This window comes from Oncorhynchus nerka, linkage group LG4 (genome assembly GCF_034236695.1).
Source record: "Oncorhynchus nerka isolate Pitt River linkage group LG4, Oner_Uvic_2.0, whole genome shotgun sequence".
NCBI classification, from domain to species: Eukaryota; Metazoa; Chordata; class Actinopteri; order Salmoniformes; family Salmonidae; genus Oncorhynchus; species Oncorhynchus nerka.
In genome coordinates, this window is record NC_088399.1 from 28510858 (window position 1) to 28536731 (window position 25874).

General features: G+C 40.8%; 1 protein-coding gene across 3 annotated transcripts; it reads right to left on the reverse strand.

Moving 5' to 3' along the window:
• Positions 1–32: 32 nt before the first annotated feature.
• On the reverse strand, positions 33–20019 carry zgc:193801 (uncharacterized protein LOC564476 homolog). Of its 3 annotated transcripts, none has more exons than XM_029650712.2 (8): positions 19802–20019; positions 18677–18875; positions 18098–18288; positions 17668–17841; positions 16225–16383; positions 15880–16017; positions 14754–14846; positions 33–1322 (listed from the first exon to the last, which is right to left on the reverse strand). In XM_029650712.2, exons 1-8 carry the CDS (start codon positions 19814–19816, stop codon positions 849–851), a joined length of 1443 nt encoding a protein of 480 aa, XP_029506572.1. In that variant the 5' UTR covers positions 19817–20019; the 3' UTR covers positions 33–848. The 3 variants fall into 3 exon arrangements, with proteins under 3 accessions (XP_029506572.1, XP_029506565.1, XP_029506560.1); XM_029650705.2 differs by having other exon boundaries at positions 16225–16375; positions 17642–17841; positions 19802–20018; XM_029650700.2 differs by having other exon boundaries at positions 16225–16378; positions 17642–17841; positions 19802–20013.
• Between the last annotated feature and the right edge of the window lie 5855 nt (positions 20020–25874).

Here is a 25874-nt window from a genome sequence, read left to right on the forward strand (position 1 = left end):
ATGGATTCAGATCCCTGACAGAATGACAAAGATTTCTTCACATTGTTGTTTTCTTTATTCAGTAACTACAAATTCATGTCAAGGGATTGCTTTTCATTTGTCTACAACTTTGGGGTGAAAAACAATGCCTGAATACCTGTAAGCAATAAACTACATAGTAGCTTTGTTTAGTCATTGTCTCAAATAAAGCAAATTCATAGGCTTGAGATGTACTGTTGTATCCGATATGATTTGTAGGCTATGTACTGGATACATCTTATGCAAGTTAATGAGCAACACATTGTATAACAAATTACAATTGCATAGTGTGACAAGTGGTTGTCTCATCAAGACAGATGGTTAGTTACTTCCAGTCTGTAAAAAACATGTTTAGTAGAACAATGGAACCAACTGTTGAACAAACAAGCTTTCTGAAAAAATTGGAACACATTGCAAAAACTTCCATCAGAACAAAATAACATGAATTGGTTATTTGCCATGAATAGGTCTAATTCACTGCAGACCGTCATCCTTCATGAAGCTTCTAAAACAGAGCTAATGTACAGAGCAGACTGGTAAACAGTAAGTCAGTAGGTTTAGTGGAGTAGCATTATGTACAGCTGACACACTGCAGGGAGTGGAGGATGCATTGACTTTCACAGCCATATTAGGGACTGGTTTCTCAGTTGAGGTTTTCCCACACTGCTGTACTCTGCCTGGCTCAGTCTGCAGCAGCCTATTAGAACCCCTTGTGGGAAAGTTACCCCCCCTTAAAGAAACTCACAGGTACTGCCAGGAAAAGACTGGAGAGAGAGACAAAGGGAAAAAAAGATGAGTAATAAAGACCACCGTCTCCATTATCTATTATCTCAACAGATACGTTGCAGTTTGGCTTCACTCTCCCCCCTGGGTTCCTCTTTGGGGCTGCGCTTCCTTGATGATTTCTCCTCCCCCTCTTTGTCTTCAAGGGATTCTGTAGCATTCTTGAAGGGCTCTGCCCCAGAGTCAACACTGTCCAGCTCAGGGACTGATGATTCCTCATTCTTCCCAGCCACAAAACATGAATCACCCGATATTGGTACCAAGTCCCCTGGGTCAGGGCCCATCTGAACCACCACCATGGTCAATGCTTCTTCCTCCCTCTCTATCCTTGTTTCAGTCTGTTCCTCCTCAAAGAGGGTCATCTCCCCAGGGTGAGTGGCTATCTCACCAACCAGGCTGACTGTGAGCTCTGTGTGGCCGTTGACGGGCGTTGTTCTCTCAGCCTGCCGTAGAAGCTCTGTCCTCAGGGAGGCTAGCTGGGTGTGGATGAGAGTGCGGTGTTGCATCTCCAGACTCTTCACCTGCCAAACAGAAAGACAGGCATCATCAGTGATCAAAGAGTCTCATAAGCCCTATTTGCACGGAACTAGTATTGCTAGAGAACGTTGATTATGTATTTATTACCCTAATGTCTGTTATTCAAGAGGACGATTCAGATGGAATTCATTTTCCAAACTGCCCCCTGTAATTATATATATATATTTTTAAAGTTGACAGAAGCCTGGATTCTTTTTTTTCTAGGAGTGAAGATATTGCAACAAGTCCACATAATAACATGGCTACACTGAGAACTCAAGCTTGGTTCCCATTTTTATAGTGTCACCATAATATTTGAATTGAGGAAGTGTGATCATATTCATTATGATATTTTAGCAATCCGCAGTAGAAGACATCCTAAATGCCCCCCAGCCTTCAGATGTGAGCCAAACAGCACACGTGCACTTGATATGTGTTGTTAGGCTATGAATAGAAAGTGAACTTGTAATTTCCAAACATTTAGCTCAGTTTTATGCTGCTTTGCGATCTGTTAACAGCAATGTTGCTTTTAATGTTGTTTTTTATGACGCACTTGGCGATGTTCAATTCCTTCGCATAAAACAAACAAAAGCATTCACTGTGAAAGTTGATACATGTAGGTCCTTCATATAAAGGCTATCCACAGCACTTCGTTCAATTTATAGAATCAGTTATGGTTTACTTGCTCAAACCGCGAGCAACACCTGTCAAACTCAGAAATATTTCTCAAAACACAGGGATGTCAATTTGCACAGGGGAACTAATTGTCAAGAGGACTTTGGAGTTTGCCAAAAAACAAGTTATTCTGTCAAATATTTACTCTTCTGCCATGTAAAATTACTGACATAGATTCGTAAGGGACTAAAATGACAGATGTGGTGTATTGTGCTCGTGCACTTAATTATATTACCCAACCTCCCCCAGTAAAACTAATCCCGTCCGAATAGGGCTTTATGCCATCTAACGACTGAATGGCCTGTCAGTGATGTTCAGTAGATTTATAAAAGGATGGTTCCAGGGAAGCTGCATGTATATTGGTATACAAGCATTTTAAACGAGAAACCACTTTGTTTCAGTGGGTAATAAGGCCCTTTGACATTCCAGCTCATGAATACTATTGAAGCCCAGTAATTTTTACTAACAATACAGAATATGCATAGCTCTGTAGATTTTCAACAGGCTCTTCTAAGAGGCTTTACATGTTGTTTTTAATCTGGCATGTGATCTTGAGAATATTGAATAACAGGGATTGGAACCGGTCCAGGAAACTAGGGCTGTCCCGGACCAAAAGAATAAGTGGTCGACCAAGAGTTTCTGTTCTATCGACCAATCGATTGGTCTACATTTTTAACATGTATTGACACATCCTATGTATTTTAATCAAATCAACTATATTCACTCAGCTTGTCTGATGCTTTAAGCACACGGTTTGATTAAATAATCAAAAACACACAAATGACTAGAGGGAGTCCGACCAGCAATTTATTTGATTGTGCCGGGCCGGGTTCAGTCTTGCTGTGCTGTGTAAGAACAAAAAAACAGGGAGTGACAGTGACTAGCACCCATTGTCTCGCTCTCCTCCCTGCTGCAGCAACCACCACAGAACATCAAAAGTGTTTATCGCGCTGTCCGTGTTTCTGAAGCTGCAACATAATTACAGCCATCTCTGACTGAAAAGTTATTTTTCCAAAATCCCTCATTTGTTTTTGGAAAGACATTCCCTATTCCCTCAGCCCTTGCTCTTTTTACGTGACACATGCATGCATCGCATGTACGTGATCAAAGACCTATTCACACAGAACTATTATTACTAGTAGGCCTGTCAAACGATCAAAATAAAAATTGCATTAAAATTCTGCGATTAATTAATTAATTTCTGCGATTCTGCAAAGTTGATATTTTCTCAAATTTGGTGCTAAATAAAGATTCTATTTTTTTTAAAGCAGTGTATTGAGTTAGGCATGTAGAAACCAAAAATATTTCAGTATCAGAATGTTTTTAATGGCATATTCACCATAAACAAGTCAAATACAAAGACCTGGAACTTACTAATGCTCCCAGTAGGTAGGTAAGTACACACAAAATGATAGTTCTCCCAATTACTGATTGGAGGATTGGCTATAAGAAAATTGATACAAAGAACATAAACCTATACAACAATGTCAGGAATCCCTCAGAACATTAACCTGTGACTATACACTTCAGTCATCCTCCTCCATTTCTTTTCACTGAGCCAATTGCAAAGACAAACAAGCCCGCTGACATTTTCAGATGATAAAGCTGCTCTCTTCTTGTGTACAATATGCCCAGAGTGTGAAAACAACCTCTCAAAAGGAACTGATGTAACAGGCATTACCAGGTACCTTCGTGCAATGCAGGCCAGCCTGGTGTGCCCCTGCATGCTGTGACCACCACTGTAGTGGACAGTCCTCCATGTTGATACTGGGCTCTGCTTTCTAACACTCCACACATTTTCAATGGATTCCTCCTCAGATTCTTTGGTGGCTATAACTCTGTTGCTTTATCCAGTTGCTGTGCAGGCCTCTCTTCCTTCAGCACTCGACCCAAGGTTTAAGGACCTGAAGTGAAGGTACTTCAGGTCCTTAAACCTTGGGTCAAGTGCTGTGGCGAGCTTCAGCCATAATAGGTTGGTGTTTTCCTTGCATTTCTCCAGGTCAGTTGTGAATGTCAGCATGAATCTTGTCATTTAGGCAGGGTCATCGTTGGAGCTCTCAATCACCCGCAACAGATGACAAAGCAGGCAACACCACTGAGCAGGAAATGCACATCTCTCCTCCCAGAAGTTCAGTCAAGTATCTGCAGTGAAAGAGCACTCAAAATCACTTGTCAATTGTGAGAGACTTATGCCCAGACTCTCTCGCACACGTTACACACACACACCTTATTATAACACTAATAGTGATACAAAGAATAGTACCTGCAGGGCTCCAGTAGTGCCTCCAGCTACTGCAGTTTCTCCAGTTCAGCTGTGGTTGGCATGGTTTTCGGTTGGTTGTTGGTGATCTCTCAGTGGTTGTTGGCTTCTGTGGACACGAGTTACCAATTCCATCTTGTTGTGTGCCAGTGATTCCTTCAGTCCATTTGCTGATGTCCTAGCTCTGCAGCATTTGGTGGGCTGTGTTTGAAATGGCCAACAATTTTTTGCCATTTAGCTATGGCATTGTCAAACCCTCTGTTCTGTAGGGACACTGATGAGACTGTGCGCGATGCAGGGCAGGTGTTCAAAAAGGCATATGTCTGGCAGCTGCAATCATGTTCCGTGCACGGTCTATGCAAACTGTGGTAACTTTGTTTTCAATGTTCCACTGCTTTGCTAGAGCCACTAAATGCCCGGCGCACATTTCAGCATAGTGCCTCTGTCTTCACTACAGCCAGAGCGTGTGAATGCAGTTTCCATTGATGTGGTGAGCAGTATCCCAGGTAGTTGTGGTTACTGACAGAGTTCCAGTGGTCTCCCGTGAGTTGAGTTTCAACTCCTCCGCTTTCATAGCCCTCTCCCTTTCATACAGCTTGTGTATTCTTGTAACAACGTTGGCTTTCGAGGGTAACTCATACGTTGTCGTTCGATGCTATCCCTCAAGCCTTCGTCCTCCACAATGTGGACTTGCCTGCAAGCTGTAGCTATCCACTTGGCTATTTCTTGTGTTAGCTTGCTGCTTGTCGACAGGCCTCCCACGCGCACACCCTTCTAGCTTAGCCTGCCGAAGATGTTCTCCATTGCTACTAGTAACTTTACTTGTATTGCCGGCGTCAACAGTAGGTTTTGCTTGTAAATGAAAACGATGACTCGTATTTTGGTGATAAACAAATTCAGCCTTGCAGTAGATGCAAATTACTTTGGTTTTATCCACAGAGCCACCTGGGAGTGATTTGAAATTGAATTGGCCATTTAAAAGCCCCTTACTAGCATTAAGGGGCTTTTAAATGGCCAATTCAATTTCAAATCACTATCCATTATTCAGTCATACAAGTAGCTAGCAAGGAAAGTGTGTTTGTCAAACTAGCGCATCGGCTGCCAGGGCTTGAATTTGAACTATGGATGGGTCAGGGGGTCAAACTAAGAAAATGCGTTAATGGCGTCAATTCATGGCATTAAAAAAATGTAAGCATTAACCTTTCTAGGGTCGGTGCAGTATCCTGAATTTCCGCCTGTCTGACGTGCCCAAAGTAAACTGCCTGTTACTCAGGCCCAGAAGGTAGGATATGCATATAATTGGTAGAATTGGATAGAAAACACTGAAGTTTCTAAAACTGTTAAAATAATGTCTGAGTATAACAGAACTGATATAGCAGGTGAAAACAGGAGGAAAATCGATCGGGAATTACTATTTTTTTGAGCTTGGAATGACTTCCAATGCAATGCTATTGAAAGATCTAATTTCCGCCTCCCAGATTGCAGTTCCTATGGCTTCCACTAGATGTCAAGTCTTTATACAAGGTTTTAGGCTTGTTTTAAAAAAATTAGTATTTGTAGTCATTCCAAGTTGAGCGCCAGGGCAAAAGTAGTCTTTTTGCACACGTGAACGTGGGCGCGCTCTTCGTTCTTTTCCTTTGCTATTGAACATAGTAATCTCAGTCTGAAATATTATCGTTTATTTTTTTTACATTAATTTATTTTCACCCCTTTTTTCTCCCCAATTTCGTGGTATCAAAATTTTAGTGGTTACTGTCTTGTCTCATCGCTACAACTCCCGTACTCGGGAGAGATGAAGGTTGAGAGCCATGCGTCCTCCGAAACACAACCCAACCGCACTGCTTCTTAACACAGAGCTCATCCAACCTGGAAGCCAGCCGCACCAATGTGTCGGAGGAAACACCGTACACCTAGCGACCTAGTCAGCGTGCACTGCGCCCGGCCTGCCACAGGAGTCGCTAGTGCGTGATGAGACAAGGATATCCCTACCGGCCAAACCCTCCCTAACCCGGACGACGCTAGGCCAATTGTGCGTCGCCCCATGGAACTCCCGGTCGCGGCCGTTTGCGACAGAGCCTAGGCTCGAACCCAGAGTCTCCGGTGGCACAGCGATGCAGTGCCTTAGACCACTGTGCCACCCAGGAGGCATATTATAGTTTATTTACATATTAGACAACCTGAGGATTAATTTTAAAAAAACATTGTTTGACTCATTTGGATGAACTTTGCTGGTAACTTTTTGGAATCCTTTGTATGCATGTTGAAGGACTGGATTATTGAATTCAATGGCGCCAACGAAACTGCGTTTTTGGGATATAAAGAAGGAACAAAATGACCATTCATTGTGTATCTGGGATCCTTGGGATTGCAAACAGAGGAAGTAAGTGATTTATTTTATCGCCATTTATGATTTTGTGTCGCCAGTGCTGGTTTGAAAGATATGTTGACATGGGGCGCTGTCCTCCGACAATCGAATGCTATGTTTTTGCCGTAAAGCCTTTTTGAAATCTGACAATGCAGTTAGATTACCAAGTTTCTAAGCTAAAGAATCATGTATGACACTTGTATTTTCATGAATGTTTAATATTACGGTTTTGTATTTTGAACTTGGCGCGCTCCGATTTCAACGGATGTTGTTGAATTTGATCTCTAATTACTAGAGAACGTTGGTTATGTAATTATTACTCCAGAATGTCCGTTATTCCACGGGATTCATTTTATCCAAACTGCAACCTGTAATTCTTTATTCTTTTTACTCCAATAAATTGACAAGATAAAGCATTTCAACATGTCCAGGTGATAGGGCCACACTGATAACTCAAGCTTGGTTCCCAAGTTTCTAAACCATCTTTCCTATAGTGTTGCCATAATATTTAAATGAAGGAAGTGTGATTATAATCATTAGAATATTTTAGGGTTCCGCAGTACGTCCTAAATGCCCTCCAGCCTTCAGATGTGAGCTAAAACATGCAATTGCACTTGAGATGCATTTTAAGGCTATGGATGAAAAAGGTCACTTATCATTTCCAAATGTTTAGGTCAGTTCTATGCTGCTGCTTTGCGATCTATTAACAGCAAGGATGCATTAAATAGGCACAATATTTTTGAATTATGCATTTGGCAATATTCAATTCATACACAAAACATTCACTATGCAAGTTGATACATGTAGGCCCTTCATATAAAGGCTGTGCGCAGCACTTAGTTCAATTTATCAGATCAGTTATTGCTTTATCAAACTGCGAGCAACACATGTCAAACTCAGAGATTTCTCTCAACACGGGGATGTCAATTTGGACGGGACTAAAATGACAGATGGTGTTTTGTGCTCGTGCACATAATTACATAACCCCACCTCCCCCAGTAAAACTATTCCTGTCCGAATACTGCACAATAGGGCCTGACCTATAACATTACATAATCACATCAATAAATTGGTTAAAACAAACTCTGAAAACCATAGATGGCACGACTGGGTGATCTGAAAAGTAAGTCGATCGAGCAATAATAAAATAATTAAGGTTGCAAAGGATCGGAAACATGACTGTAAATTTCCAGAATTTCTCATGGGAAGTTGAGCCCTGGAATTTTGCTTAAATTTATTTTAAAAAGTTAACAGTGCACCTTTTTTTGTTGGATACACAAGGCCATTCTAGGTCTTGTGACATATTTTGGTTAAACTATCCCCAATTCAATGGAATTGCAACCGTCTGCATGCACACTGCACTCTTCCATCACATGTACAGCTGATTCTCAAGATCTTGCATGCTAATGAGATACTATTGAGCCCACACTACTACACTGTCTGAGCCAAGGACTACATGCTTTCTGGTAAGTTTTGATTACAATATTGGGTGGGGTGAATATATTTTATATGACATACAATCTTTTTTGTTAACTAGTAAATAGTAGCCTACATCAAAGTGTTTTTAAATAATTTCTAACTTGTTAACAATTTCTGCTGGTTTGTTATAGCTTGCTTGAGCCTGCTAACTGAGGAGTGTTAATTCACCTATTTCCATACATGTTTCATTTGAAAACATTTATCTTACAAAGGAGTTGTTTAATCAAACTGCTTAACCTATTTATCTATACATGGAATTGTTTTTGTTTTACGCATTTTCCCCCCTAATCTCTACAGGAAAATTCCACGGGCACTATCTGATGTGTGGAGACATTTCACTGCAGCTAATGTAGAAGGAAAAGCTGTGTACATTTGCAAATACTGTGCCAAATCATGTGAAGTGTGCATCAAAGATGCAGAATCATCAGAATCTGATGCTCACAGCCAATGTGTATTGGAAGAGATTTCTGAATGTTCTTCGCCCAGCATACACCTCTCCAACTAGCTTTATCTACTAATTTGCTGGATGCAGAGTTCAACAGAGTTCAAGTGAAGGTCAAGCGAATCATAGAGAAAGCAGACTATTGCTATCATCTCTGATGGGTAGTCGAATGTTCGTGGGCAAGGAATAATTAACTACATCATCTCCACCCATCAACAGACTCACCGGTCTCTACATTGCAGATGAGCTGAAGTGAGTCAATGACCCTGGACCACAGAAGGTGACATACAATGCGGTGAACATAAAGGCTGCTTGGTCTAAAAGTGGAAGAATCCTACCCTCACATCACACCCATTGGCTGTGCTGCACATGCATTGAATCTGCTCAAGGACATCATGCCACTGAAAACAATACACTCTACAAGAGAGCCAAGGAAATGGTTAGGTATGTGAAGGGTTATCAAGTTATAGCAGCAATCTACCTCACCAAGCAAAGTGAGAAAAATAAGAAAACCACATTGAAGCTGCCCAGCAACACCTGTTGGGGTGGTGTTCTCACCATGCTTGACAGTCTCCTTGAGGGGAAGGAGTCTCTCCAAGAAATGGCCATATCACAGTCTGCCAATATGGACAGCCCCATAAAGAGGATCCTCCTGGATTATGTATTGTGGGAGAGTGGTAAGCAGCCTGAAACCAACAGGGCCTATGGTAGCCATTGCACGGATTGAGGGAGACAATGCCATCCTGTGTGATGTTCAGACTCTGCCTGCAGATGTAAGAGAAGAAATCCATACTGTCCTGCCCACTTCACTGTTGCCCCAAGCAGAGGAAACTGCAGTTCTGAAATACATCAAAAAGGGTGAAGACTTCTGCCTGAAGCCCATGCACACCACAGCGTACATGTAGGATCCCAAGTATGCTGGCAAGAGCATCCTGTCTGGTGCAGAGAGCAACAGGGCCTAAGGTGTCATCACTACGGGTCTCGCCACCTTGGCCTGGATGAGGCCATGGTCTGGCGAAGTACAGTTCCAAGCAAGGGCTTTAGGATGGAGATGCAATATGGCAGTTGTGCCAACATATCTCATCAGCCACCTGGTGGAAGGGACTTTGTGGATCTGAGGCGCTTTCCCCTGTTGCCTCCATCATCCTCCAAATCCCATCAACATCAGCCACCTCAGAGTACAACTGGTCCTTGTTTGGGAACACACACAGACCAAAGCACGCAACAGGCTGAACAATACACGACGGGTTGAAAGATTGGTGTCCATCTGGGCAAATTTGAGCCTGACAACGAGCCATCCTCAACAAGGTTGGAAAGTGACAGTGAAGAATAGGCCCCAGAGTCTGATGTTCAAGAGGTGGACATTGAGGAGGTCCAGGGAGAAGACATGGAAGCCTGAGAGGAAGACAACCAATGCTTTAGTTTCTAGACTATCAATTTTACAGATGTGTTGAAAATGTTTTTGGGAGATGCGATGGATCATTCAATATTCCCTTTTGTTGTTCAGTGAAATAATCCCATGTGAAGAGTCAACTCATTTAATTAAAGTTCACTTTGGTGACTAAATTGTTTTAAAATTTCTATCGGAAGGATTTAATCACTTGCAGTTATGTCTACTTATGATAAGGTAAAAAAGGTTTGTTTGTCTCCATATGATATGATAAATATATCCAATGCAAAAAAACATCTACATTTAAACATTATTTATTTGCATATATTTCCAGTAATTCCCATATACTCCCACAGAAAGTTTCCACCTCTGAATATTACCCAAAATGTGCAACCCTAATAATAATACTTTGCAAAAATGTTTATTTTCAATATGTAGAAACAATGAGAATACAAAGGTTCAGAACTTTTCTGAAACATCACAGTTGAAAAGGATAGGTCAAATATAAATCCAATATGGATGGTGTTAAGAGATAGATGGTAGAATGGAGCTGAAGGTTGGGACTAATAACAAGATAACTCATGTAAAACATACGGTGTCCAAAAAACGTATATAGATTTTTGTGAAACTTCTGTGAAAGAGCCCAGTTTGAAAGATATGGCAAATAGAAATCAAACCGGATGGACATCAGAAATAGATGGGACAGGTTGAGGAAGGACAGGAGTAAAAACAAAGGAAATAGATCTACTGTAAAATAGACTGTCCATAAAATGTATAAGCTGTAAGTAGAGGTCTAAGCATAGTTGTTCACTAGTTCACTCCAATTAGGGGAGGTAGGGTTAGAAAGTTAAAGGAATATACACATAGAGTCAAAAGTTTGGACACCTATTAATTCCAGGGTTTTTCTTTATTTTTACTATTTCAGAGTTACCAGCCTCAGAAATAAATCACGGACAGTGTCACCAGCAAAGCCCCTCCACACACAAACACACCTCCTCCATGCTTCACGGTGGGAACCACACATGCGGAGGTCATCCGTTCACCTACCCTGTGTCTCAAAGACACGGCAGTTGGAACAAAAAATCTCACATTTGGACTCATCATAACGAAGGACAGATTTCCACCAGTCTAATGTAGATTGCTTGTGTTTCCTGGCCATAGTTGGTTGAGAGAATGCCAATAGTGTGCAAAGCTGTCAAGGCAAAGGGTGGCTACTTTGAAGAATCGCAAATATATTTTGATTTGTTTAACACTTTATTGGTTACTACATGATTCCATGTGTTATTAGTAAAAAATAAACTAGAATGAGTAGGTGTCCAAACTTTTGACTGGTACTGTATATGTATGTATATTTGCAAAATATATATATTGGGGATTTGAAGTGATGCAGACAATTACATTGATGGAAGCTACAATATTAAAGCTGATCTACCCCCCCAAAAAAGTATATATTTTTTTTATCTCAAAACCGTAACACATGCGACAGCAAAATGGATGCAGAGGATGTGACAAATAAACCTCAAAACGGGGGAATATTTACAGATTGCTCAGGAGTTAAAGGAAATGTCAGATGTGTGGAATTAATGTGACTAGTTGTGGAAAATACTAGAGATCAAGAAAAATAAGGTAAGGAGAAAGTGCTGAGTGCATATTATGTGTGCCAAACAGGTGCTGTATAGATTGCAATATAATTTCTGACCGTTTGGAACAATGTTAACACTAAATAAAGTAGAAGAGTACCAGAGCCTGTTGTAACATTTTTTGTTAAGTCTTTATTACAGCAAAGACTAAAAACATTCGCACTAATTTGTGAATGCAATTTCTGAAATGGAACGGTTTATTTATTGCTTAAGCTAATTATTCAGGGCTCGCTTTATTTTAAAACCAAAATGCTTGATTGCATTTCAAATCATGAATGACTCATATGCTGTGTGATGACATTAACAAATGAATGGTTGATTGATACAGTAGCCTATATATTGACATACAGGCCTAAGTTACAGTATTAAGACTAAACAGGATGTGCTCTGAGGCCTACAGCTCAATGGTGGTTATACAAGGCTGCTATACTAAGCCTACTAATGACATTTATTATTCTAATAAGAAGATAGAGAAAAAGGAGCATTATTATTATAATAAATATTATTTTTCAGGCAACAGTGTAAACATAAATTTGAAATAATACCAGAGGCTGTTCCAACGACAAAAATGTAAAGCCTTTATTACAGTAAAGCAAAGATTAAAAACAGCCCAATTGTGAAATTGCTTACTTGACATGTCATTGCTTGAGGCGAAATCAGTAGGCTATTAAATAAACACGGTCTTATTTCTGTAGATATAGTGCGGTTTTATAAAGCCAGGTACATTTAACAGTTAGGCTATTGATTATATACCTAATTAAGTTTCGGCTTCCCCTCTCCACACTTTTCTTAGATAACAAGGCATGGGCTGTTTTCTCATCTTCTCATTCTGCTGATGCCTCCGTGGCATTGCACCAACTGTCAGAGCAGCTCATAGATTACTAGAGTACTCTGCTGCCTGTGACTGGAACGAACTGCAAAAATCGCTGAAGTTGGAGACTTTTATCTCCCTCACCAACTTCAAACATCAGCTATCCGAGCAGCTAACCGATCGCTGCAGCTGTACATAGTCTATTGGTAAATAGCCCACCCATTTTCACCTACCTCATCCCCATACTGTTTTTATACTGTTTTTTTTATTTATTTATTTACTTTTCTGCTCTTTTGCACACCAATATCTCTACCTGTACATGACCATCTGATCATTTATCACCCCAGTGTTAATCTGCAAAATTGTATTATTCACCTACCTCCTCATGCCTTTTGCACACATTGTATATAGACTGCCCATTTTTTTTTCTACTGTGTTATTGACTTGTTAATTGCTTACTCCATGTGTAACTCTGTGTTGTCTGTTCACACTGATATGCTTTATCTTGGCCAGGTCGCAGTTGCAAATGAGAACTTGTTCTCAACTAGCCTACCTGGTTAAATAAAGGTGAAATAAAATTTAAAAAATAAAAAATAAAAAATAAAAAACTGCACCTGTACATAGCCCACCTATAATTTAGCCCAAACAACTACCTCTTTCCCTACTGTATTTTTTATTTTGCTCCTTTGCACCCCATTATTTTTATTTCTACTTTGCACATTCTTCCACTGCAAATCTACCATTCCAGTGTTTTACTTGCTATATTGTATTTACTTTGCCACCATGGCCTTTTTTTTTGCCTTTACCTCCCTTCTCACCTCATTTGCTCACATCGTATATAGACTTGTTTATACTGTATTATTGACTGTATGTTTGTTTTACTCCATGTGTAACTCTGTGTCGTTGTATGTGTCGAACTGCTTTGCTTTATCTTGGCCAGGTTGCAATTGTAAATGAGAACTTGTTCTAAACTTGCCAACCTGGTTAAATAAAGGTGAAATAAAAATAAAAAATAAATTGTTCTCAACACCAATATGGTGGATAACGTTGCTATTATCCACATAGCAACAGGGTCTAGGAAAAGGCTCCAATTCAACAGTACACTAATGTGTTTCAGAAGCAGGGACAGCGACCGCTATCCAACGAGGAAGAAAGCGCATTTGTTTTTAAATAATATTATTTTTATTAGTGTTGCCCCATTGTTCTTATGTAATATAACCATATACAATTTCAGTAGCACGTGTCTTAGACTGATGGACTGTGCATACCCACAATGGATCAGTCCACTCAGCACGAATTAGACAGGTGTCTTGTACACCATGATAGATCTATATATTTTTTTGCTACTGCTCGACTAAAGAAATCTCGGTCGACCAACAGCCTATCGACCAAACAATCAACCAGTTGACTAAATGGGGTCAGCCCTACTAGAAACAGAACCGAAAACCAGAAAATATTGAACATTTTCAAGGAACAGAAACAAAAGTGATCCATACTGTTCAGGAACAGAACTGTTATTTTAAAAGCATGGGAACTGGTTAATAACATTATTTTACGTTCCAGTCATTTTTTCTAGTCCCACAAAAAAACCTATGCAAACCCTCACTCCGTCACTCAGAAACTTTTCCAGTGTCTGCCTGCAAACTGAAAATCTTTGCCAGTGTGTATGTGTTTAGGCTACCTGCCCCTACGGAGCATAGGCTACTGTACTGACGTTACAATCGTGATTCAGAAGATAGCTAATAAAAAAATAATTCTGCCTAAAGAATGGATGAACTTTTCCAATGCTAGATAAGGATACCATAGGCCTATCACGTTGTATTTAACAACAAAAAGGTAAGACATGTCTTTAATTCTGGTACCGCTCTGCACACACTAGCTTGCTAGCTAGCTCAAAGGACATTAAAGTTCCTTCATAGAAGCCACTCTTCCGTAAGTATAATTATGTGGACCCAAGTCAGATAATGCATGTGATAAGATGCCCAGCACTTCAAGCCTCCTCCTTAACCCACTCTCGATCTCTCCCCAACCGCAATATTTCAGTTGCATCGTGTGCCATAGGCTACACTAGTCTGTCCATCATGCATGTAAACAACTAGCTTGCCTGCTCTATCCGCACTGATCGGTGATGTAATTTAATGAGCTAAATATTTTTTTAAATTTTATTTCATAGGTTGAAAAGGGAATGATATAAAACTGTACTTTTTGGTTTATTTTGCTGGTCGGAACAGTGGAACGGAACAATTTTTTTTGGGGGGGGGGGGGGGGGGGTTCTGTTCAGAACGAAACAATTGGAAAATAATTTCAGTTCTAACCCCCATTTAAGAATCACTTAGGATCATCACTACAGTAGCAGTTACAGGGGTCCACTCACCAGCTGATCGATTCTCTGCTGGCTGTTCTCTGCAGAGCGGTATAGCTTTAGCTCCTCAAACATCTTGATGTTGGCCTGCACCACACTGGCCACCTGGGGGCACCTCGGCACAGGGGAGACAACATGGCCATGTCAGAATGGTCTGTTTTCCATTCCACCAAGAATGTCAAATACAGAAAAGGTGGAGGACTTACTAGACGAGACATAAGGTAAGCGCTTTAACTCCCATCTATCCTTCACACAAATAGACATTTTTAGAAGATCCACATACAAATCAGTTTCCTCCGCCAAAAAAAAGAAAGTTATCCTGATAAGTTAACCATGTCTGCTGCTCCATACCGTGGTCAGTGTGCCTGCTGATCGAGATTGCGTATCCTTTCCCCGGTCAATTGCTGAATGATTCTGGCCTATACGATTTTGAAATCCATCTTTCACATGAGTGACTCCCACAACTCTTAATTTCCACACTTTTTGCCCCAGTTAAACACTCGTAAACATCAGTGCAAAGCCAGGAAAGGGGGAGTGTTGAAAACCATGGGTGTTTTGCCATTTACTAACATTGTGTGCCTGGAGTCTATAATTGTAAGCATCTCTGCCTTCAGCCTTCTGTCAATGTCTACCCTCAAGTCTCTGGCCAGCCAGTGCACGCACACGCATGGTTTGCTTCTGGGTGCCAAAAATACCTGTTCCTGAACGAGGTCAAAGAATCTCGGCATCTCTACCTCCATCCACCTCTCCAATCGGCCTCTCCTGCCACTAAACATGTTAAAAATGAACACATCTATTCTTCACACAGACACAAATTATGACAAGTTCATCATACAAATAAGTTTATCTTTCACAAAAAGACATCACGTTAAGTTACCCATTTTTGTACCTGGTGGTCTTTGAGATGCTGCATCTCCGCCCTCAGTCTCCTCGCCTTGCCTCCACTGCTGCCACTAAACATGTTAAAAATGATCTAATATCTATCCTTCACACAAAGTTCACCATACAAAGCATCTTAGCCTACACAAAAAATATATCTTGTTTTGACAACCTTTCTTTGAGGTTACATACTGTGTGCTGGTCAGTATACTTGGTCTTTGAGTCTGTATCTCAGCTCACAAGTCTGCTGTTAGTGTACCTGTTCGTTAAGTCTGTGGATCTCTGCCCTTAGCCTCTTCTCCATGGCGTCCTTCTCCTGCCGCAAGGTCACATTTTGCTGGTGGAGCTCCAGCAGATGCTTCTCTATATGTAGGGCCTGCTCCAGACTCTCCCCGCCCTGCAATAGACAACCACAGGTACACCAAGGTTAGTATCATGACATGAAGGGGGGTAGAGGGGTAACAGAGGTTAGCATTAGGGCATGCAGGCTGCTTGCATAAAAGTATGTAGATTGATGAGGGATGTAATTAATATTGGTAAGAAAAACATTGGATGTGAGAACTTACTAAAGCACAGTATTAGCAAGATAACTCAATGGAGACACCTGTTCAGAGATAATACTGGCCGCCTCCTCGTAAATCAGGTTGCCTCCCTGTCCATCTGGGTCCATGAGAACCAGCGTCTGGGTCTGGTCCAGGGTATGCTGGGAAGGCCCCACCTCCTCTTCGGCCGCCACTAGGATCCCGTTGTTCACGCTGCTGTCCTTCAACCAGAGGAGGCACCAATCACCATACAATGACCAGACACAAGTTACTTGACATATACACCTCCTGTGCTGGGCTTGAGATGAACCTTTTTAACACTGGTGACACTACCGCTATAGAAGATTCAGCGACACCGATATAAACTTTGATAGCACAAGCAACAGGGCATGTTGTATAGATCACACAATACAACATGACATATACACATACACAATATCAACCCACCACAACCCTCTCTACTTCGGATGTGCATCTATCCCTTTCAAGACAATTTTATAGATAGACGCTGATACAGGAACGATACGTTTTAGTTTGAAATGATTCGGTTTGATGCGATAAAATTCGATGCACTGATATTTGTTGCAAAAACACATTCATTTTCTTTTCTAAATTAAAATCTGCTGCTGATGGCGCACATGAGCTTGATCTGTGTCCCCCCACACCTGATCTGAAATCACCATCTCTCCCTAATTAATTAATAACTTTTGCAGATTAAAAGTTTGAGTTTTAATTTATCATCTACACAATTATGCTATGACATAGCCAATGAACATATAGCACAACTACAAGTTCACAGACTGAGTGAGCTTCTCTTGCTTCGCCCATGCAGTGCGGGTAGCAAAAGTGATTGTTGTTCTCGTATTGAAATTATCAACTTTACCCTGTATATCTAAAAAATAACATATACACGGATTGTTTCAAGTAAAATGTTTGCTGATGGTGAACCTGAAATCTAAATTAATCCAATGTAAGCCCCGTTCAGCATGTATAGCCAGATGAGAGCTGTGTCTCTGGTAGTAGCTTAGGATACTTTTATTCCGGTAAAACAATTTAACAGCACATTTGACAAAACAAACATTTGAATGCTGAAGGTGATGTGCAAAATCAGCAATAGGTCTACCTCTGGTTTGTCAGCGCACGAAGTAGCACACGATTTGACTAGGCTACTAATATTGCCTGGGGTTGTTCGGCATGCGAAATTACTTGTAGATCAATGACATGCTTAGCTCGACACTGAAGGAGAGGACACAGTTGTCACAAAAGATGAGGTATTTTTGGAAGGTAGAAAGTAATTTGAGCTCCAAAATTTTTGTGAACCAGCGATTTGTAACGTTTTAATAGATTTTCTGACCGATGCGTGCCTCATTTGGAACGGTTTGGGGTCCTAGAACCTATGCACTAATAACTTAAACATTTGAACCTGGGACAGATGCGTATCGGTGAATTGTTACATCCCTACTATCCACATTTACCCACCACAAATCATGAGACATATATGAAACCTTGGGTTCCACAGTGAGCAGAGTCTCCGTGTTGGCTGTGTTGAGGATTGGCTGCGCCATGATAGTCCCCATGTCTCCGCCCTCCACCCCAGAGCTCGTACACACTTCCAGACCTCCATAGGCTTTAGGGTGGGCCTCCGGACTCTGGTCATAATACTGTCGGCTGTTCACCTCCTGAATGCACAAGGAGGGGATTGTGAGAGATCTGTCTTGGTCAGCATTCACAAAGATTCTCTGAGTGGGCGAGCTAATCAAGTATTAGAATTGAGGACTCTTATTGACTATGATTTAAAAGGCTAAAATTCATCCCAGATCAGCACTCCTACTCTTTTTGTATATATGGAGAATAAGTGCCCTGTCTGTTTACTCTTCATACTCACAGTGTTCAATGGTGAATGTATGTTCTATTACAGTAGTTTGGTGGTAGTACCTGTGTGACCTGTATCTGGAAGGTGGTGTGGGGGTTCCGGAAGTGGGTCTTATAGTGTTTGATGGCCTCGTCTCGGCGGTTGAAGCCGTTTCGGCAGCGGTAGCAGTGCCAGTGTGCCCCCTTGAACCTCTTCTCCCCTTTGATGGTGCCCACGATCTCACAGTGGTTGCAGCATCGAAGCACTTTTAGGCCTGAAGGGAAGACAAAAAGCTTGCTGTAAAGTTGTAGGTCCCATGTATTTTCCAGCAATCAATAAAAGAGCTTGCCTGATTATTTCATTAATCAATAAAAGAGCCTGCATGATGAAGACAGCTTGGCTGTCGAAAAGTTGGTAATTACATTTTTGCATCTGAGCTCCTAGAGTGTGCGGCTCTCTTTAATTTTCAAGTTTTCTACTCCGCTAGCCAGCACCTCGTCTTAATAGGTGTGCGTTTCTTTTCCTCTAAATTATTATTTCTTTAAACATTTAACTGATTTGAATGAAAGATCTCTCACTGAAACCTTTTGGCAAAGTCACACTACAACTGAATCTAGCATCTGATGTGTACTTTTATGTATACGTGTTGAAAAGCCTCTCACCAGCAAAGTCGATGCCCTTGTCAACATGTTTAATGCGGTAATGAGCCCGTAGGATAAGAGGGTCATGATAGGCCTCGACCACAGTGCAGAGAGGACAGTGCATATGAGTGCCCTTGTCCTTGCCTGAGCAGTTGTCGTCCTGACACAACACTGGGTTGTAGGTGTGCTCTGTGCCCCTGATCCGCACCGAAGGGTGGGCCTGAAACAGCAAGGTATTGAGATTCAGGTAGACTGAGGATAACTGTTGCAAGTTAATCCTCATACAATTTTCATTTTAACAACATATTTACTGTAGTTAGTAGCTATATTATTTTAAATCACTACTTACATACTGAGCTGAATGACAACAATAATGTTCCATTAGGTGCTCTAGTTGTTTATACATTTCTGCTACAAGATTATTTGCTTTCAACTAGTGGTAAATAGGTGCCTTAGACTGAAGGTCAAACCATGCATGAAATAAACTACTGAGCATATCCCCTCAGGCCTCACGTCAAGTTTCCACACCATTTTATCGTAGCCATTTGAACATAACATAATTATCTAGCTACAGTGCAGACTACTTAAGGGCATTTGTTTGGACATTAAAAGGAGCAATCAGCAGTTGTTACATCCATCTTTCGACAAATTAATTATATGTACCCATTGATTCCTGCAGAACATAACTTAGAAATGCCTCATGAGCTTAGTTTAACTTTCGTTCCCCATCATAACTCAAAATAAGCTTTTTTACTACAATGTTTGTAAACAAAGTAAATCTAAACAATCACTATATAGCCTCAAAACAATGCCAAAACGATCATTTTGATATCATCATGGATCGTCAGTCCTTGCATTCATAGCCGTCTATGCATTTGAGAATGGTTACATTTATCTAGACCCATCCCTCAGTTTTTGTTATCGAAACTGGGGCGGGGACCCGGCTTTGTTTTTGTTTCTACTGCTTGTTGACACTTTAAATAGCTTGCTAATCAACAACTTTACAGGCGCTAGTTTGGATGCGTGTAGCAGTTACAGCTAGCTAGCTACCGTTTTAGCTAGATAAAGACTGTCCATTCATCATGTGGCCTTCAAGACTAGACTTGAGACGCTTTAGAAATGTGACCGATCAATCGACATACTTACAATAAAAGCCGACATTTTATCTGCTGAAGCTGGAACTTTTGTTGAAACACATTCAGGTAAAGTTATCGGTTAATTTTTGGTTCAAACAAGCGAGCCAAATCGCATGTTGTGAAGTGTTGTGTGTTGTTCGTCATCTGTGCACTCGTTTTGCTTGCAATGGCGGCGAACGTGTAAGTGCTTACGTTGACAGAGCGTGGCGTAGTTTTTTTTCGGTCGTTTTTTTATACAATAAACAAAGAGCATGGAGAGTTTCTAAACCCAGAGGCGCAACATAGCGAGACTTGCGAGATCACTTGCGAAACAGACCAAGCAGGCCTGGGTTAGGGGTTTGAGAAGACAATGAGAGAAGTCAAAAATGATTCCTTAGTTGTACATTTTCTTGAAATCTAAAGGCACTACCTAGATTCGATCCAATGTAATAAGTAGCTGAACATGCCATTACTCCAGCCTTGTGAAAATTACAAACTGACACGTTTAAATTTTCTTCAAAAACAACTGTATATCGAAGGAGTGCTTTGATTTTACGGCTTGCACATGCGCAATTCGACGCGAGACGACCGTTGCGTGTTTCTGCGCATGAGTTTAGCTAGCCAAGGTCGCCTACAAGCGTGATCGGTGATTTCTATTGGAGAAGTAGTTTCTATACGTCTTTATACTTAAACCATCTTTGTATAGAGCGTTCCAGTTTGTAGTCCTAAACCCCGGAAATGAGATACCGCTGGTTCGTTCAGCTATCCCTATGGAGAAAATTAATGGGCAAAGAATAGTGTTTTCGAATAAACGCTAAGGTCTGATGTTAACACAGGCTTAGGAGACCTTATACGTTTTGTTCTATAATAGCAGTCAGTTAACATAACCTTTATGAATTATAAAGCCTATGTGCTTTTTTTATTACATAAATTCTTCAGAATTCACAAAAACTGACGTTAGCTGATGCAGATTATCTCGTAAAACAAAACGTTTTAGGTCTTCCAAGCCTGTTTTTGCCACATACCTTATTTTCTGCGTTTATCCAAAATCACTCACCATTCATTTTCACCATAGAACCCCACAGAGGATCCGTCATAATGCCCATAAAACCTAGCGGTCAAACACGGAAATGGTTCCAATCGTTTTTTCACCGCGAATTTTTCCTATTGCAGATTTTAGAAGCACTTCAAATATAGATAAGCATCAACCAGTGGGTCGTGCGACGGGTATATAGTGAGGGGCAACTTACCGGTTTGGTTAGGGCCAGCATTAGAAATAAAATGTATCCTGTGTCTGTGATTGTAGCTATTAAGTAAAGTTTGAGCATTTTAGCAATACAATGTGTTCTGTACAGGTGTCAACATTCTACAAGGAATAATCAATGATATAATCATTAACCAGATTACCCTGGTTATCAGACTTAGATAAGTGATAACAGTTCTAGAAGGTTGTCATTGATGAGAATTAATCTAAAAATCTACTGACATATTCACATTCAGAGTTTTTACATGTATTGTTAAGACATCCAGAGACAAATATCACAGTATTTACTTTTTAGGAGTGGTCTGTTATAAAGCAGTACTACCCCCAAAAATCTGTTACTGTAACACCTATTGAATTGTGCTCTGCCTGGAGCACCCCTGAAGTATTACCTCATGTGCATGTTTTACCAGTACCCCCTGTGGATAGGCCAAGTACCCTCAGGGGTCCTGTACATGTACCTGGCTGTGAACCACTGTCTTAAAGCTAAATGCATTCACACAGTCTTAATTTGCATGATCCTTCCCAGTGATAAAATCCCAAGGTATCAATTAAAAGTTTATGGAAAAACTGTACTAGTCCTCATATGAAAAGTATAGAAAAGTACTGATCCCATTATCTTGTATATGTGTATGGTTGTTGTTTCAATGTTGTTTTTATATATTCAATGTTGTCCGACACAGTTAGGATCACCGCTTAATTTTAAGAATGTGAAATGTCAAAATAATAGCAGAGAGAAGGATTTATTTCAGCTTTAATTTCTTTCATCACATTCCCAGTGGATCAGAAGTTTACATACACTCAATAAGTATTTGGTAGCATTGCCTTTAAATTGTTTAACTTGGGTCAAACGCTTCGGGAAGCTTTCCACAAGCTTCCCACAATAAGTTGGATGAATTTTGGCCCATTCCTCCTGACAGAGCTGGTGTAACTGAATCAGGTTTGTAGACCTCCTTGCTCGCACAAGCTTTTTCAGTTCTGCCTACATATTTTTCTATGGGATTGAGGTCAGGGCTTTGTGATGGCCACTCCAATACCTTGACTTTGTTGTTCTTAATCCATTTTGCCACAACTTTGGAAGTATGCTTGGGGTCATTGTCCATTTGGAAGACCCATTTGCGACCAAGCTTTAAATGATGTCTTGAGATTTTGCTTCAATATATTCACATCATTTTCCTACCTCATGATGCCATCTATTTTGTGAAGCGCACCAGTCCCTCCTGCATTAAAGCACCCTCACAACATGATGCTACCACCCCCGTGCTTCACGGTTGGGATGGTGTTCTTCGGCTTGCAAGCCTCCCCCTTTTTCCTCCAAACATAACAATGGTCATTATGGCCAAAGGGTTCTATTTTTGTTTCATCAGACCAGAGGACATTTCTCCAACAAGTATGATCTTTGTCCCCATGTGCAGTTGCAAACCGTAGTCTGGCTTTTTTTATGGCGGATTTGGAGTAGTGGCTTTTTCCTTGCTGAGCGGCCTTTCAGGTTATGTCGATATAGGACCTGTTTTACTGTGGATGTAGATACTTTTGCACCTGTTTCCTCTACCATCTTCACAAGGTCCTTTGCTGTTGTTCTGGGATTGATTTACACTTTTCGCACCAAAGTACGTTCATTTCTAGGAGACAGAACGCGTCTCCTTCCTGAGCGGTATGATGGCTGCATGGTCCCATGGTGTTTATACTTGCGTACTATTGATTGTACAGATGAACGTGGTACCTTCAGGCGTTTGGAAATTGCTCCCAAGGATGAACCAGACTTGTGGAGGTCTACAATTGTTTTTCTGAGGTCTTGGCTGATTTCTTTTGATTTTCCCATGATGTCAAGCAAAGAGGCACTGAGTATGAAGGTAGGCCTTCAAATACATCCACAGGTAAACCTCCAATTGACTCAAATGATAGCCTATCAGAAGCGTCTAAAGCCATGACATCCTTTTCTGGAATTTTCCAAGCTGTTTAAATGCACAGTCAACTTAGTGTATGTAAACTTCTCACCCACTGGAGTTGTGATACAGTGAATTATAAGTGAAATAATCTGTCTTTAAACAATTGTTGGAAAAATTACTTGTGTCATGCGCGAAGTAGATGTCCTAACCAACTTGCCAAAACTATAGTTTGTTTACAATAAATTTGTGGAGTGGTTGATAAACGAGTTTTAATAACTCCAACCTGAGTGTATGTAAACTTCCTACTTCAACTGTACGTCTGACTTGGAGTAGCAATTTGTACGTCAGTAATGTCAATGACCATCCAGTTAACACATCAAACCTTAAAGATAGACAGGAAAGCAATGTGATGGGCAGCATAGACCTGCTAAGACCCTCCCTCATCCAGGATATAGAAATCCTTCAACTTCAATGCCTCCTCAATGGTATGGTCCCTTGCACCATAGGGAACAGAGGGAGACCTGGAAACACATGGAGAGATATACAGGCAGAAATGACTGAGAAGGGCCTCAACTGGCCTATGCCACTTATAAGAGCCATGAGCTTAAGTCAAGTAAGTCAGTCACTTGATTAGTCATGTTCAACAGATGCACTCAGTGGCACAAAACCGTTTGTGTGGGAAAATGTTGAGCCCATCCTCAACAGCCTGAAGAAACACCTGGTGGGAATAACAAGGTCCTTCTAGTGGAAGTGAACCACAACTAGGCTACTAACTCAACATTATGTAGGCAAGCCTCTCTCACTAGACAACGAGTTGACTCACTCCATTTACTTGGAACACAGAGAACACCACTTGCAGCAAATGTTTCCCTAAGAATGCTTAGCTGAAAAACCATATGAGTATTCACTATGTGGATGGGACCTTCCTGCTAGGATGGAGGATTTTCCTGCAATGCTCAACTAGATGATCAGGACAGTCTGGTGTACTATTTGCCCGAAAGACGTGAAGTCTTGCGATGAGCTACATACGACTATACTTCAGATTCTCAAGAGGAAAGTTAAAACCCTCTGAGCCGTGAGATCACTAAGGAGGAACAGCAGTGGTTGAGGATTCGTCTGAAAGGGACTGACATGTCTAACTGACTTCACAGGTCATTTGAGTCATGTACAACAGATGCATTCGTAGAACAAAACAGTTTATGTGGTTTGTATGGAAAAAACATTGAGCCCACAAGATGCACCCCAGTGAGAATATTCTGCCTCTGTGCCATGGTGGAGGTGCCTGAAACCTAAAATTTTCCATTGAACTCCAAATAAGAAGTAAGTAGAGTTGGATAGGACACACCCTACGAAACTGAACTGCTTAAACACTTCTTAGGGCTACAATCCCGTTAACGGGATGACAACAGCAAGTGAAAGTGCAGTGCGCCAAACAGAAATCTCATAATGAACATTCCTCAAACATACATGTATCTTATACCGTTTTAAAGGTAACCTTGTTATTAATCCCACCACTGTGTCCGATTTCAAATAGGCTTTACAGTGAAAGCATCACAAATGATTATGTTAGGTCACCAGCAAGCCACAGAAAAACACAGCCATTTTTCCAGCCAAAGAGAGGAGTCACAAAAAGCACAAATAGAGATAAAATTAATCACTAACCTTTGATGATCTTCATCAAATGACACTCATAGGACTTCATGTTACACAATACATGTATGTTTTGTTTGATAAAGTTCATATTTATATAAAAAAATCGGAATTTACATTGGCGCGTTACGTTCACTAGCTCCAAAAACATCCAGTGATTTTGCATAGCCACATCGATTCAACAGAAATATTCATCATAAATGTAGATGATAATACAAGTTATACACATGGAATTATAGATATACCTCTCCTTAATGCAACCGCTGTGTCAGATTTCATTTTTTTTAACGGAAAAAGCAAACCATGCAATAATCTGAGAAGGCACTCAGAAAATAAATACAATTTTCCACCATGTTGGAGCCAACAGAAACCAGAAATCACATTTGAAATATTCCCTTACCTTTGATGATCTTCATCAGAATGCACGCCCAGGAGTCATAGTTCTACAATAAATGCTTGATTTGTTCGATAATGTCCATTATTTATGTCCAAGTAACTACTTTTGTTAGTGCGTTAGGTACACATATCCAAACGCTCGTGCAGGTCCAGCCGAACGTCGGACAAAAACTTCAAAAAGTTATATTACAGGTCGAAGAAACTTGTCAAACTAAGTATAAAATCAATCTTTAGGGTGTTGTTATCATACATATTCAAAGTAAAGTTCCAACCGGAGAATTCCTTTGTGTCTAGAGAAGCAATCGATATCATGTGGAATGCGCATGACCAGGAAATGGCTCTCTGCCAGTAACCTGACTCATTCAGCTCTTATTCAGGCCCACAACACAGTAGAAGCCTCATTCAAGTTTCTAAAGACGGTTGACATCTAGTGGAAGCCCTTAGAAGTGCAACTTCATTCATATCCCACTGTGAATTCAATAGGGCTTGGGTTGAAAATCGACCAACCTCAGACTTCTCACTTCCTGTTTGGATTTGCTGGCAGGTGCAGGTGAACAAACAGCTGACCCGTGCACAATTCTGCATCTCTACCTGATAGTCAACAGCAGCAGGTCAGAGTGAAATATATATTTTTAATTGTGTTGCAATTTAGAAGTAGCCCAAAATGCCCTCAACCCGTGACCAATACATTTTCACCTGCCACATAGTTTTCCAAGTAGTCCAATTTTAATTGGAAAGTCACAGACATGGCAACCCTGCATCCCTCAGACCATCCGGTGCATGGACATCCTGTGCATGGACATCCTGTGCGGAGTGTCATCCGAGCGCAAGCGTCCAGTTGTGGAGAGTACAGTACACCGAGCCTATGGACGGACAGGTCAGTAACTCATCAAATATGATACAATATT